Source organism: Anabas testudineus, chromosome 2, assembly GCF_900324465.2.
Source record: "Anabas testudineus chromosome 2, fAnaTes1.2, whole genome shotgun sequence".
Classification (NCBI taxonomy): domain Eukaryota; kingdom Metazoa; phylum Chordata; class Actinopteri; order Anabantiformes; family Anabantidae; genus Anabas; species Anabas testudineus.
This window is the reverse complement of record NC_046611.1, coordinates 14,255,447-14,271,539: the sequence shown is the minus strand read 5'-3', so window position 1 is coordinate 14,271,539 and position 16,093 is coordinate 14,255,447. Positions and strand designations below refer to the sequence as shown.

Here is a 16,093-nt window from a genome sequence, read left to right as displayed (position 1 = left end):
TTAGTTTCAAGTTATTTAAAAGTTGTTTTTTCTTCTTTAACAGAAGAGTACTGTAGATGCATATGACTCTATGTAATGTGGGTTTAGTTGTAAATAAAGATATAAGTTCTACAATAGTAACAGTCAGTGAACTGACCTCAGAGTCTCCAGTCTACATTGTGGACTCTCCAGAAAACCACACAGCAGCTTCACTGCTGAATCATGCAGCTTGTAGTTTTCACTCAGGTCCAGTTCTGTCAGATAGGAGGGGTTGGACTTCAGAGCTGAGACCAGAGAATCACAGCTGATCTCTGACAAACTGCAGTACTTTAATCTGAATGAAGAATAAACCATGTAGATCAAATAAATAATCAATGAATGACTAGGTTTTTGGCTAGAAAACAAGTTCAAATGCACTTCAAAACCCTGTATTACTCTAAATCAGCAGCGGATGAGCATTGCGAAATGTCTTATTCCAGAAGCATGTTTCACATAGTTTACTGTATAATGACATAAGACCATGTTTCTTTTTCTTTTGTTGAATTTTAATTTTTTTGCTGTTTGTCAGAACTGACAGACAGAGACAGAGACATCAGAGCTCCTTTTCACAGCACAAACTGCAAATTTAAAATGCAGTGGGAAGTGACTGTTTTAGACTTCTTTAGGACACTTTGTCTTAAATTCTGTTATAATCTGGCTTTGTGCAGACTTCATTCAAAAACAAGGTATCGCTGCATGTCAGATTCTCTCCTTTCATTCAACCTTTCACTCCTCTGCTTTCCCAGTCTTCAGTCTTCTGTCACTTGTAAAAAGACAATTATAATTAAATGAAATGTTATTAAATGTCCAAGAGAGAAACACTGACCTCAGAGTCTCCAGTCTACAGTTTGGACTTTTTAGTCCATCACACAGCAGCTTCACTCCTGAATCCTGCAGGTTGTTTTCACTCAGGTCCAGTTCTCTCAGCTGGGAGGGGTTGGACTTCAGAGCTGATGCCACAACTTCACAGTGAGTCTCTGAGAGTCCAGAGTCAGAAAGTCTGTGATGAGAAAATCACCATTAAAATGTATTTAAAACAGAGAAATAACTCTTGTTGATTTTGATCACAAAGCAGATTAACAGGAACAGTTGTAGGTCAGGCCAGTTGGCCTCTAGGCCACATGTCCTTGAGCAACATATAGAGAGAAGAGAGACACAAGAAATATTTGTTGTTGTGTCTTCCAAATGACCTAAATGAATATTTAGATATTTTGACCTTAATGCTATTGTTCAATTTTATTTTAATACATTTTTAAGTTTTGAAATAAGAATTATTGTACTTCTATATATTCCCCTCAGTTATGTGTTTATTTCTGTTTTGTCTGTACTGGATCATCATAGATGAATCAGTGCATCAAAGGGAGGTTTCCTATCTGCATAATGAACATCTGGTTCAGCCTGTGACATCTGGAAACAGACCAAATGACATCCAAGAACAGATTGGTGACTACTGGAGAGAAAGTTGGCAGCTTGGAAAAACAGCACCTGAGACAGGAAGGACCAGAAACTCATCCTGTGTTTTCTACAAGAAGGAAACTTATACCCTCAGAAAAATATTACCAGAGAGTCCTGGACTTCCTGTGGTGACATAAGAGCTTTGATTGGTGTTATGACACTGCAGATAATACTCAGATTCATTGATTTCTACAACACACAGAGTAAAAATCAAACAGGTACATTTATGCAAATCACTGTTTTAACTGTTGTTGTTGGAGTCATTGATAGTAAACATATTAAAATAATCACCCAACAAAGACACTGATGTAAACTGAAAAAGTTCTCAGTGGATTAACAACACATGTGGCTGCAGAGGTGAACTATGTGATCGTAACATCCAAACCTTTACAGTGTTTCTTTAGTTTTCCCTCCTGGCCACAAGATGTCGCACCTGTTCAGAGAGCTTCTTATAGACGGCCAACAGGAAGTGGAAGAGGGCAACTGGTTGTGTCCAGGAAGGGAATCAGACAGTTCTGATTTAACTGATTTAACTCTGATTTAAGATTAAGGTTAATGTTTAATATTAGATTGAATATGTATGACTGTTCCCTGTCTGTCCAGTACAGCTGACCTTTATCTTTATAAAGTCCCATTTAATGCTTAGTGTTGAGTTTCTGTTTGTTCAGTTGACCTCAGTTTATTTTATAGGTGTCATGATTTCGGCCTGGCATCAGGCCAAGCTGAGGATTTCCCTCACTGCTCCACCTCACTCTCCCTCTGGACTCCGCCCACCAGCCAGTTCTCTCCCTCTGCTCTTGCCAATCAGCGGCATATTGGACTCACCTGTGTTCCCCTCACACTACATAAGCTCTCCTCAGACTTTCCTCCCCTGTCAGATCGTCGTCATTCCCCCCTCTTGTTTCCCTTCCTGTCTCCAGCCTGTGGTTCCTTGCCTGTTGCCCAACCTTGCCTGCTCCTGCTCACTCCTCCTCAGCCCTGTCTTGCTTCCCCCCCTGGACTCTGGATTTTGTGCTTTCCTCTCTGGATTCCCTGGACTATGTTCCCCCCTCTGAACTCTGGACATTGTTACCTGTTCCCGTGAGTGTTTTCCTGCCTCTGAGCAGTGGTTTTTGGTTTTGTACTTTGGTTCCTGTTTTGTTACTTTGTTCTCCGCCATCTGGGTAGTTTTCTGTTGTTACTTTGTCCTCGTGTTTTGCCTGCTTTTGTAGTGTCTGTTGACACCCACCTTAGTTTCTCTGTTTTTGTAGTTTCCTATTAAAATCCTGTTTCAGTTAATTCCTGCCTCGTCCCCCTCCCTTAAAACCGTGACAATAGGACCCTATAATTAAAATAATTTCTTTGTTTCAGTTCTTTCTATTCATTATTTTCAATATTTCAGTTTTGTTTGTTGTAAATAAATTCTTATTTGGAACTGACCAAAGACTTTATGTTCTCCTATAAAACCTAAGAGCTTTAAGAGCTTCTGTTTTTCATTAAAGATTTTATTTTATTAATTTGTAATTGAAAACTTTTCAGTTCCCTGTAAAACTTGAAACTGCACAGAACTTTTCTTTTATTATTTTTGTGTAACCTGTTTTATTTGTAATTTTCCATTTTTTTGTTCTCCTGTAACACAACCTTTGACTGACCAGAACTAAGATTTGAGGTTATTATGTATACCTATTTTACATATTAATCAACGTATAACACAATCTTCTAACTTGTGTATCAGATCCACAAGTAAGCACCTAGAAAAAAAGCTCAAATGATCTTTTGTCTGATATTAATCTTTCGATGTCAAACCCAAGTGTTTTCTACAGAAAAAGTAAAGGACCTGGCCTCGCTGTTACCATAAACATAATATGTAAACATAATTTTGAGGAGCGTTTATACATCAATACTGACTAATATGAAAAAAGTGATCATGTAGGATTTTTTTTCATATCACCCAGCTCTAGGTACAACAGAGCACAGACGAAAACATCCTCTAGGTAACTGATTACGGATGTCTAAAAAATACTTAATATACTTGGGTTGCTCACCCAAGTCCCAAGTTGATGACATATTGTTTTAAAAGCTGTTGATCAAATATAATTTTTGCAGTGATATAAGTGCAACAGTCTCGTTGTGCTTTGTACTGTGACTTCAAGTACACATGGGACTGTTAATGTGTTGTTTAGTCAGTTATGTTGAGAACATCTTTACAGTACAAATGTGTTTGGATTAGCTCAAGGTGGAATATGGTCCCAGTCGGTGTGGCTAAGAACAAAGTTAAATATAGTTCGACATCATAACTGAATTTTGTGTAGCAAGTAATGGCCCCCAGCAAGTGTTCATGTTTATGAGTTAATGTAAACATAAGTAATAACAGCCATTAAATGTGTGACACACACACACACACTTTTTATCTTTTAATTAATGATCTACACTCCTACACCACTTTTATAGTATGCAACAAGAAGATACTTATTTTATGTCTTCATCTTAATAGACGCCATCTTTTTATAAAATAAAGGAGCTTCACTCACAACCTCATCAGAGCTAAATAAGTGATGATGACTGTTGTTGTGTTAGACACTTTATGTAGTCTTGAAGTGCATTTTAATATGCTATCTGCACAACATTATTGTGGCCAGTGACATTGCAGAGAGACTAATAACTAAAAGTTAGTGATTAGCCCTGCACCGAGTCAGCGTGTTGCCAGCTTCTTTTTTCAAATATTATTAAAACACAGCCACCGCCCAGAACTCAGAGAGCATCTGACCTCTATGACAATCTGGTAAAAACCTGCAGATCTGGAGTCACTTATTTTCTATTTTTTTTATTTTTAATTAATTTAGTTTTAATTTAGTTTGGTTTTGACATGAAAATTTCTCTTTATTAAATCTTTTGATAAAAATAGGTGGTTTCCAATTTATTAATCTAATAAATGTCTAGTTAAAAATGTGGACAGATGTTCACTGTTGGGTTATAACCAAACAATTTAATGTCACATCATCAAAAATGTTTTTATTTATTTTTGTATATTTATTTATATTGTATTCATCCCCTCACATCCTCCGATAGAAAAATAGTAATAGTAGTAGAGAGTTATCATTTTACTTTGTGTGTGTTTCCGACAGTTGTATGTATACATTGATGTATACATTCTCCCTTGTGGTCCTGAGAAGTTTGTTCTGTTTCAGAAATGTTCCTGTCATCCTCTCTCAACCTAAACTATGATTATACATGTTGTAGAAAATGTAAAAAAGGTCACAACATGTTAAAAACAGCTCACAAAAACATGACAACAGCAATACAAACATTAAAAAGTTCCTCCATACCCCAGTATGATAATAAAGCCTGAATATGAAAGAATAAAAAACAAACTGATTATAGAAACATGTTGTAGACGCTGTTTCCACTCGAAAGAAACTGTTGTCAGTTGTGATCACAGGTTGACTGATTTAACAAACTTGAGACAAGAAGTTGTTTCAGCTGAATTTGTGTTAAACCTCCATCAACCAAAGACAGTTGATGGAATTTAATGTTTTATTCTAAAGGACACAGACTGAACTCTCTTTAATGTTGCATGTAGTGGTCATGAAACAAGTGATATCTAGAAACTACACTGTTAAATTCCTGGTTAACAGTAGAAGAAATAATGATCACATCTGGACTCACCGAGCCTTTCTGCAGTTCCTCACAGCTGGGATCAGTCTCAGTCGTCCCTCCTCTGTTGATGTGTTGTACTTCTTCAGGTCCAACTCATCCAGAACCTCCTCTGACATCTGCAGCATGTAGGCCAGAGCTGAGCAGTGGATCATAGAGAGTTTCTCCTCTGATCTGTTCTCTGACTTCAGGAACTCTTGGATCTCCTGATGAACTGAGTGGTCGTTTATCTCCATCAGACAGAGGAAGATGTTGATGCTTCTGTCAGGGGAGATATTACCAGTGTTTATCCCTCTCAGATTGTTGATGACTCTCTTGATGACTTCTGGACTGTTCTCTGTCTGACCCAGCAGACCTCCTAAGAGTCTCTGGTTGGACTCCAGAGAGAGGCCATGAAGGAAGCGAACAAATAGGTCCAGGTGACCATTTTCACTTTGGAGGGATTTCTCCATGGTTAAGTTTAAGAAGTCATCCAGAGAGGAGAAAATGTTTCTTTTTCCAAGAAAACCCTGCAGTACCTCTATCTTCCTGTCATTGTAACAGTGGAACATGTAGACTGCAGCCAGAAACTCCTGAATGCTCAGATGAACAAAGCAGTAGACTGTTTTCTGGAAGATCACACTCTCTCTTTTGAAGATCTCTGTACAAACTCCTGAGTACACCAAGGCCTCTGTCACATCAAGACCACACTGCTCCAGGTCTTCTTGGTAGAACATGATGTTTCCTTTCTCCAGATGTTCAAACGCCAGCCTCCCCAGCCTCACAAGAACTTCTCTGTCAGCCTCTGTCAGCTCCTGTGGACTCGTCTCATGTCCCTCATCATACTTGTTCTTCTTCCTCTTTGTCTGAACCAGCAGGAAGTGTGAGTACAGGTCAGTCAGGGTCTTGGGCAGCTCTCCTCTCTGCTCTGTAGTCAACATGTGCTCCAGAACTGTAGCAGTGATCCAGCAGAAGACTGGGATGTGACACATGATGTGGAGGCTCCTGGATGTCTTGATGTGTGAGATGATTCTGCTGGACAGCTCTTCATCACTGAATCTCCTCCTGAAGTACTCCTCCTTCTGGACGTCAGTGAAGCCTCGTACTTCTGTTACCCTGTCAACACATGTAGGAGGGATCTGATTGGCTGCTGCAGGTCGGGAAGTTATCCAGACCAGAGCTGAGGGAAGCAGATTCCCCTTGATGAGGTTTGTCAGCAGCACGTTGACTGATGACTCCTGTGTGACATCAGACACAACCTCCCTGTTGTTGAAATCCAGTGAAAGTCTGCTTTCATCCAGACCGTCAAAGATGAACAAAGGTTTACAGACAGCCAGCTCCTCTGCTGTGACCTTCTGTAATGTTGGATGGAAAACATGGAGCAGGGTGAGAAGACTGTACTGCTCATCTTTGATCAGGTTCAGCTCCCTGAATGAAAGCAGAACCAGCAGACTGACATCTTGGTTTTCCAAGTCCTCTGCCCAGTCCAGAGTGAACTTCTGCACTGAGAAGGTTTTTCCAACACCAGCGACACCGTTCGTCAGAACCACTCTGATGTTTGTCTGTTGGTCAAGTAAGGCTTTAAAGATGTCGTGGACCTTGATTGCAGTGTCATGGAGGGTCTTCATCTTGGAAACTGTCTCCAGCTGTCTCACCTCATGTTGGGTATTAACCTCTTCACTCTGTCCCTCTGTGATGTAGAGCTCAGTGTAGATCCTGTTGAGGAGGGTTCCACTTCCTGTTTCATCACTTCCTTCAGTCACACATTCACATCTCCTCCTCAGACTGATCTTATGTTCATCTAAAACCTCCTGCAGACCAACATCTGCTGAAAGACAAGAAACTATGTGAGACTGAAAAAAGACAATCTGGTGAATATTTTATCATCAAATTCTGCATAAAAGCAAAAGATAAAGAAGGAAAATGTTTAAGTAATATTTAAAACAATTGCAAATATCACTGCTGTGTAACATAACAAATCTCAGACAGATGTTCAGTCTTACTTTGTACAGTGTTGGTCTGACTGACTCTCAGTCCAGGTCTGGTTCTGGATCTTTCTCCACACTGGGGACAGGAGGAGTCTCCTGATGAACCAGACTGGTCCCAGTATGAGGTGATGCACTGTCTGCAGAACCAGTGTCCACAGCTGGTAGAGACTGGATCCTTCAGGACGTCCTCACACAAAGCACAGTGGGACAGCTGCTCCTCCATTAAATCCTGACTCCTCTTCTCTCTGTGAACATGAACATGTTCTCTATCATATATCACAGTAGTGGAGCTGAAAACAACTCACATGCAGCTCTTTCCCTACATGTTATCTGTGTCTTCTTTTGATGTGCTGCTGTTTATTAGGTGAATCACGTATCAGATGAAATCACCTCCCTCTACTTTGGAACTAAACCACATTTATCTCCATGATGTTTGCAAATCTCACAGCTCTCTGTAAACACAGAACAAAGTTTTTCAGTTAGATCAGATCAATACAAACAATCACTGTGCAGTAACCCTGTAACATTAAAGCAGACCTGAAAATATAAATATAGATTTTATAGTTGTAAATACATTGTGACTTAACGTTTTGAGTAAAAAATATTGAACAGTGAGAACAGCTGCACAGTGAAGTTATTGAGGATGCAGTTTAGTGTTGTGTGTATATAACAGTGAGAACTATATGTTTAAGGCAACATTAATCATTTAATAGACAGTAAATATGTTGTTGGTTTAATTGCTGCAGATGTAATAAAAGTCTTTCCAGGTGTTTCTGTTTACATGCAACTTAAATTATGAGAATATGTTTTTATTTGAATGATTCAGAGGAATAATAGAAACATTACTGCTGCATTAATGCTGCTGTAGTAAATATAGTGCAGTTTTATTTACGATTACACATTTTATGTTTGTTTCAGTTTTAATCCTCTTTTATTATTATGGATTTATTTTACTGTCCTGTTGTAACAAACATGTAACATTATTTTTGAATAACTGTAAATAATAATAAAAACTATTATTATTCTTATTGGCATCAACTGTTAATGTCACAAAGTTTCTTTATCAAAAAGCAGCAGACTATTTATTAGATATTGTTTTTTAGATAACTGACAGGAAGTGAACCAACAGCAGAGCGAAGGGTTTCTTTTTATCAGAGTCAGTGGGAAAGTTCATTAGTTATTTTCTGTTATTATATTATGTTTATGTTATTTTATGTCTCATGTCAAACACTGAGACTACAACATGACCTGAAAACAAGTTGGATTAGAAGATACAGAGAAGATGGAGAAACACAAATATGGGAGAGGATTTTATTTTCCTGCTACTGAATCATCTTCAGACACTTTACAGTAGAAACTGTCTCTTACTGTGTGTCTGAGGGTCCAGGTCCATCACTAATGTCTGAAGGTTGCTCTTTAGAACAGTCACTCTTCATCGACAGATAGCTGGGTACTGGAGACTCTGGTCTCTGTCTGAGAAGTAAACCAGTAACACTGATTGTGAGCTCAGGACAAAAATCTGGACAAACACACACAACAAGACTGAGAGAACAGGAAGTAAAACACACACAGTATAATAAAACCAGGCAGCAAACAACGTCCTGGTTAGCAGAGTAACTGGGGTTCTTCTTCACATGTATGTATAGGTATGGGAAATGACCTCCCGAAGTCAGGTGTGTGGATATTTTTTAAGCCATGCCGGTTGCCCGGCCATGCCTCCTCAAGGAGAGGCTATAAAGCGAGCCTGGAGGCGTGTGCACACTGCTCGTTTGATCGGAACGTGTCTCCAAGTGGCGTCTGAGCTGGAGAGAGAACCCCTTTTACACGGCTAACTGGGATGTTTCCTTCATCTCTCCAACCGGAACTATGTATAGGTACGGAAACCCCTTTAAGACACCCAGCGAGGAGACTGTGCACAAAATGAAAGCAACGTACAGTAAGGACACGTGGACACCAGCAGTGTACAAAAAAGTTGGAGGTGACATAAAAAGACCCTAGACTAGAACAATGTACATATGTACAGGCAGACCAGGGCGACGCCAAGGTGACGCCACTGGAAGGCCCAGAGGCGACATCCAGGAAACCAGGACTGGCAGGACTACCTCGCCACCCCACACACATCGGCCAGGGATGACCTGCGAAAAAGCACCCAGGACGTGGCCATGCCGGGGGTCGAGTGCGCATGCACACAAGGGGAATCAGCAGGCCAGACTGTTCATAGCATGACGGATCAGCTGTACGATTCAACCCGCCAGCCAAGACTTTAACAAAGCCCGGCCGAAAAGGCTGGATTGAAAACAAACAAATAGCTGGTCCGTCTGGCGGACGGTATGGGTGCATGTGATGTACAGCCGGAGGGTGCAGCCCCTGCACCAGCGTCATCGCCTGGGGCGCCGAGGGACCACAGCTCTATGGGCTGCCGAGAGGACCTTCGGCAGGAAGGTGGTAGCAATGTTTCGTTCGTGAACATTTCGTTCAATCTTTTCTATGACATGGGTGCAATGAGTCCTGTCAGTGAGTGATTCGTTCATTTCCAGTTCATTGCAGTACCTTCTCTCGCCACATGGCAGCAGCTTCATAGTCACTCAGCAGACTCACTCCACTGTGAGTCTGTCCTCAGGTTCTCGTTCTTTTGTCATGGGACAGCCAGGTCGCTCAGGCTCTGTGTCAGCAGCACTACAGTTCTTTCACGAGTCCTTCATACGGTTGTTTACGTTCATTTGTCACGTGACAGCTGTAGCTCAGCGCCGGGGCTCTGGACTGAGAAACAAGTAAATGAATGATGTCTGATATCTGATGTTCATTTATTTGTCACCTGACACCCAACATACAATATTTATTCATGAAATCATAATTAATTAGTGGTCTTCAATTCTTGTAGATATGTGTAGTGTTAGTGTGTATATAATGTAAATTATGTTTGTACATAAATACTATGTGCCTCCCACCTGGGACAGCAGGTCCTTGCATGGGGGGAAGCTCCCACGGGGTGCCGTCCAGGAGGGGCGGGATCAGGGAGAACCAGGGCATGTGGGTCCAGTGAGGGGCCACCAGGATAACCCAGGCGCCCTCGAGACAGAGGAGCGTCTGGAGCAGGGCGAACGGCAAGGGGGGGCCACCGGGATAACCCGGGTGCCCTCGAGACAGAGGAGCGGCTGGAGCAGGGTGAACGGCGGGGACGCATACAGCAGGCCCAGTTGCCATTGATGCACCAAGGCGTCCCAGCCCAGAGGCGGGTTGTCGGCCCTCAGGGAGAAAAACAGGAGGCAGTGGGTGGCCACAGCCACAAAGGACCGTGTCCCAGTCGACCGGGGACGCTTTAGTGCAGACCAGCTGGCGGCAGGTGACCGGTCCCCTGAGCTCCCGCTCACTTTTACTCGCACAGCACCAACACACGTTAAGTGGAGATCAAACGAACAGTGTGCAAACGCCTCCAGTGTCGCTTTATAGCTTCCCCTGAGGAGGCAGCCATTGGTTATTTTATTTTATTATATTATGTTAATGTTATTTTATGTCTCATGTCAAACACTGAGCCTGAAAAACCGCAACATGACCTGAAAACAAGTTGGATTAGAAAATACAGAGAAGATAGAGAAAGACTAATCTTCTTCTCTTTCGGCTTTTCCCATCAGGGGTCGCCACAGCGAATCATCCTTTTCCACCTCACTCTATCATGGGCATCTTCTACCCTAACATTAGCCAACCTCATGTCCTCTGTTAAGACATCCATATATCTCCTCCTTGGTCGTCCTCTTGCCCTCCTGCCTGGCAGCTCCATCTCCAACATCCTTCTACCAATATACTCACTATCCCTCCTCTGAACATGTCCAAACCATCTCAGTCTGGCCTCTCTGACTTTGTCGCTAACACAGGCAACGTGCGCCGTCCTTCTGATGTACTCGTTCCTTATTCTGTCTAACCTGGTCACTTCTAAGGAGAACCTCAACATCTTCATCTCTGCTACCTCCATCTCAGCCTCTTGTCTCTGTCTCACTGCTACCGTCTCTAACCCATAGAGCAGAGCTGGTCTCACCACTGTCTTGTACACCTTTCCTTTGAGTCTTGCTGACACTCTTCTGTCACACAACACTCCTGACACTTTCCTCCACCCGCTCCAACCTGCCTGCACTCGCCTCTTCACCTCTTTTCCACACTCCCCATCACACTGAACTGTTGACCCTAAGTACTTAAACTCCTGCACCTTCTTCACCTCAGCCCCCTGTAACCTAACGCTTCTACCTTGATCCCTCTCGTTCAGACACATGTATTCTGTCTTACTATGACTGACCTTCATGCCTCTTCTTTCCAGAGCAAACCTCCACCTCTCTAGCTGTTCCTCCACCTGCTCTCTACTCTCACTGCAAATCACAATGTCATCCGCAAACATCATTGTCCAGGGAGATTCCTGTCTGACCTCATCTGTCAGCCTGTCCATCAACATAGCAAACAAGAAGGGACTCAAAGCTGATCCTTGGTGTAGTCCCACCTCCACCTTGAACTCCTCTGTCTGACCTACAGCACATCTCACCACCGTCATACTTCTCTCATACATGTCCTGAACTACTCTGACGTACTTCTCTGCCACTCCCGACGACCTCATACAGTACCACAGCTCCTCCCTCGGCACCCTGTCATACGCCTTCTCTAAATCCACAAAGACACAATGCAGCTCCTTCTGACCATCTCTGTACTTTTCCATCAACATTCTTAAAGCAAAAATGGCATCAGTGGTGCTCTTACGGGGCATGAAACCATACTGCTGCTCACAAATCCCCACCTTCTTCCTAAGCCTGGCTTCCACTACTCTTTCCCACAGCTTCATTGTGTGGCTCATCAACTTTATTCCTCTATAGTTGCTGCAGTTCTGCGTGTCACCCTTGTTCTTAAAGATCGGAACCAGAACGCTTCTCCTCCATTCCTCAGGCATCTTCTCACTCTCTAGAATCCTATTGAACAAACTGGTTAGAAACTCCACTGCTGTCTCTCCTAAGCACTTCCACACCTCCACAGGTACGTCATCCGGACCAACAGCCTTTCCACTCTTCATCCTTTTCAGAGCCTTCCTAACCTCATCCTTTCCAATCTCTGCTACCTCCTGCTCCACAACATCCACATCTTCCTCCCTTTTTTCCCTGTCATTTTCCTTGTTCATCAGCTCCTCAAAATACTCCTTCCATCTTTTCTGCACACTCTCCTGGGTTGTTAGCACCTTTCCATCTCTGTCCTTAATGACCCTTATCTGTTGCACATCCTTCCCATCTCTATCTCTCTGTCTGGCTAGCCTGTACAAGTCCTTCTCTCCTTCCTTTGTGTCTAACCTGTCATACAGCTCATCGTAAGCTTTCTGTTTGGCCTTTGCCACCTCCCTCTTCACTCTACGCTGCGCTTCCTTGTACTCCTGTCTACTTTCCTCAGTCCTTTCTACATCCCACTTCCTTCTAGCCAACCTCTTCCTCTGGACGCATTCCTGTACTTCCTCATTCCACCACCAAGTGTCTTTACCTTCTTTCCTCTTTCCAGATGACACACCTAGCACCTTCCTACCTGTTTCCCTAATAACCTCTGCTGTAGTTTCCCAGTCATCTGGAAGCTCATCCTGACCACCCAGAACCTGTCTCAACTTCTGTCTGAATTCCTCACAAGTTTCTTCATTCTTTAACTTCCACCACTTGGTCTTCTTCTCTGACTTCCCTCTCTTCTTCTTCCTGACCTCTAGAGTCATCTTGCACACCACCATGTGGTGCTGTCTGGCTACACTCTCTCCTACCACCACTTTGCAGTCACTAACCTCTCTCAAATGACCTCGTCTACATAGGATGTAGTCCACCTGTGTACTCCTACCTCCACTCTTGTATGTTACTCTATGTTCCTCTCTATTCTGGAAGTAGGTGTTGACTACAGCCATTTCCATCCTCTTAGCAAAGTCCACCACCATCTGTCCTTCCAGATTCCTTTCCTTTACACCAAACCTGCCCATCACCTCCTCATCACCTCTGTTGCCCTCACCAACATGCCCATTAAAGTCTGCTCCAACAACTACTCTCTCTCCTCTGGGGATACTCTCTACGACCTCATCAAACTCACTCCAGAATCTCTCCTTCTCTTCTAACTCACAGCCAACTTGTGGAGCATACCCACTGACTACATTCACCATCACCCCTTCAATTTCTAGCTTTAGGCTCATCACCCTGTCTGAGACTCTTTTCACCTCTAGAACATTGTTCACAAACTCCCCCTTCAGGATCACTCCTACCCCGTTTCTCTTCCTATCCACACCATGGTAGAAAAGTTTGTATCCTCCTCCGATACTACGTGCCTTGCTGCCCTTCCACCTTGTCTCCTGCACACACAGAACGTCTACCTTCCTTCTCTCCATCATGTCTGCACGCTCTCTGCCTTTCCCTGTCATCGTGCCAACGTTAAGAGTCCCTATTCTCAAACCTATGCTCCTGCCTTTTCCCTTCTCTCTCTGACCACGAACCCTTCTGCCTCCCCTCTTTCTTCGACCGAGTAGTCAAATTTCCACCGGCACCCTGTAGGTTAACAGCATCGGTGGCGGTCATTGTTAACCCGGGCCTCGACCGATCGGGTATGAAAGTCTTGTGAGTGATTCGCATGGTTATTTTGGCAATTTCTACGCCGGATGCCCTACCTGACGCAACCCTCTCTATTTATCCGGGCTTGGGGACCGGCACAGAAGTCACTGGCTTGCAACCCCTGTGGCTAGATTATGGATAAATACTAATTTGGGAGAGAATTTTATTTTTTCTGTTACTGAATCATCATCAGACACTTTACACTAGAAACTGTCTCTTACTGTGTGTCTGAGGGTCCAGGTCCATTACTGATGTCTGAACGTTGTTCTTTAGAACAGTCACTCTTCATAGACAGACAGCTGGGTACTGGAGACTCTGGTCTCTGTCTGAGAAGTAAACCAGTAACACTGATTGTGAGCTCAGGACAAAACTCTGGACAAACACACACAACAAGACTGAGAGAACAGGAAGTAAAACACACACAGTATAATAAAACCAGGCAGCAAACAACAGGTAAGTTTCTTTAAAAAGTTTGTTTTATGGATCAGTCGTAGTTTTAATGAGATTATTTAGTCAATCGTGACTTTGTGTTCACACATGAATCAACCTGCTGCAGCTTCAGACACTTAAACTAACAGCCCCATACTATCTTTATAAATCACAGTAGTTTCTGTAGTGGACAGAATACAAACAGCTCTAAATACTGATGAACACACAGTCACTGAGCACGTCCTAAACTTGGAAGTCAACATGTTGGTTTGTGGATATAACATTAAACATCATCTGTACATTTAAATCATCATGACTATTGTTTTCATATTGTTTTATATCTACTATCTCTAACCTATCTCTACTGACCTAGTGTATGGACAGAGATGTGTAAGAAGGATTTCTCTTTTTCTGCTTCAAACACACAGCAGATTCTGTGAAGTGATTTGATGTCTCAGTCTAAATTTAAGGCCACTGTAAACTCTCTGATAACTTTTCTTCTTGTCTCTGTACCTAATGTCTTGATACTGTGTCCCTGCTCTTAGCTCTTAGTTCATAGTTCAGCCTTTTATAGCGTTTTAAGGAACTGTCTTACTTTGTGTCTGAGGTTCCAGGTTCATTACTCAGTTTTGGACAATCTTTGGACTGGTCCCTCTTCATAGACAGACTGGATCCTGAAGACAGTGGACTGTTCTCCTCTACGTCCATCTTCTGGACTTCAGTCAGTCTCACTGTAAACCAGTAACATTGACTGTGAGCTCAGAACAAGAACCAGGACAAACAATTCACATACAAGACTGAGAGAAGAGGAAATAACACAAACAGAAAAAAGGCCACACTGAAAGACCAGAATGTAACACTCCACCTTCTCCATTAGCAGGAACTCACATGACACAGAGGTCGACTTAGTATCACTGAACAACAACAGACACTGAGACTTAACAAACGTTTCTTTGTTGTATGTTGTAATACTTATAACACATTAAAGTCCATTTTATAACCAGAACTATCAAAGACCGTCTGGTATCTACAGAGAACTGGACTACTACCTGTAAACCATCCTAATCTGAATGTCTCAGACCCTCTTGTACATGTAGACAGTTTTTCAGCCACAACATCAGCATTAACTTGTCAGAGGATCTTGGAGAATTAAAAAGTAAACTAACAAAGATGCTAAATAAAAATATGCAGAGATTTTTTTTTATATAATTTGAATTTTACCATAAGGATATTTATCTTTACCTTCAATTAAACATCACCTTAAAGTTTATAAAAAGGAACAGAGTTGGTCAGATTGAGAGCCAAAAGGATTCTTCCAGAACTGAAGGGATTTATCACATGAACAGAAAAAGTGTCCAGATGTTTCCCATGAGAGAAAGAGCTACAAGGTAAAAACAAATAGAACCTGTAATAATCATGTAGTGTGTTCATTTAACTGTAGCTGATACTAGATATTTAACATGAGAAGGTGTTTGTGTGACTGTTTTTAAACTTTGAGCTGCTCAGGTGATCATTAACAGTTATTATAAAATCTTAAGTTTGGTGAAACTCCTTTATTTTAAAATCTGTATCACAGCCTTTAAAACACGTTATATATAACTCTGAAAATGGCAGAGTTGGAATAAACACTAATAAAAATGTGAAGCAGACAGTCCTTCACTACTACAGCATTAGAAACAACTGTCAGCAGCTGCTAAAGAGATGAAAACAGAACAGTCCAACATCCAACTGTCTTCACCCTCTTCTTCTTCTCTTTCGGCTTTTCCCATCAGGGGTCGCCACAGCGAATCATCCTTTTCCACCTCACTCTATCTAGGGCATCTTCTACCCTCACAGCAGCCAACCTCATGTCCTCTGTTATAACATCCATATATCTCCTCCTTGGCCGTCCTCTTGCCCTCCTGCCTGGCAGCTCCATCTCCAACATCCTTCTACCAATATATTCACTATCCTTCCTCTGAACATGTCCAAACTATCTCAGTCTGGCCTCTCTGA

General features: G+C 42.3%; 1 protein-coding gene across 3 annotated transcripts in view; it reads right to left on the bottom strand.

The window, feature by feature from the left end:
* The window catches only part of LOC113163498 (protein NLRC3-like), a 228,039-nt gene that overhangs the window by 50,606 nt on the left and 161,340 nt on the right, over positions 1-16,093 (bottom strand). Inside the window, exons 7-11 of one of the 3 annotated variants that reach the window (XM_033326713.1) lie at positions 13,891-13,995; positions 8,442-8,546; positions 7,110-7,318; positions 5,119-6,913; positions 839-1,018 (exon numbers count right to left, since the gene is read on the bottom strand). The exons of 1 other annotated variant lie outside the window; for it this stretch is intronic. In XM_033326713.1, coding sequence (XP_033182604.1) covers positions 839-1,018; positions 5,119-6,913; positions 7,110-7,318; positions 8,442-8,546; positions 13,891-13,995 — 2,394 coding nt within the window. Of the gene's footprint in view, positions 1-838; positions 1,019-5,118; positions 6,914-7,088; positions 7,319-8,441; positions 8,547-13,890; positions 13,996-16,093 lie in introns of all 3 variants that reach the window. One more of the 3 variants, XM_026362196.2, reaches the window with a different exon arrangement.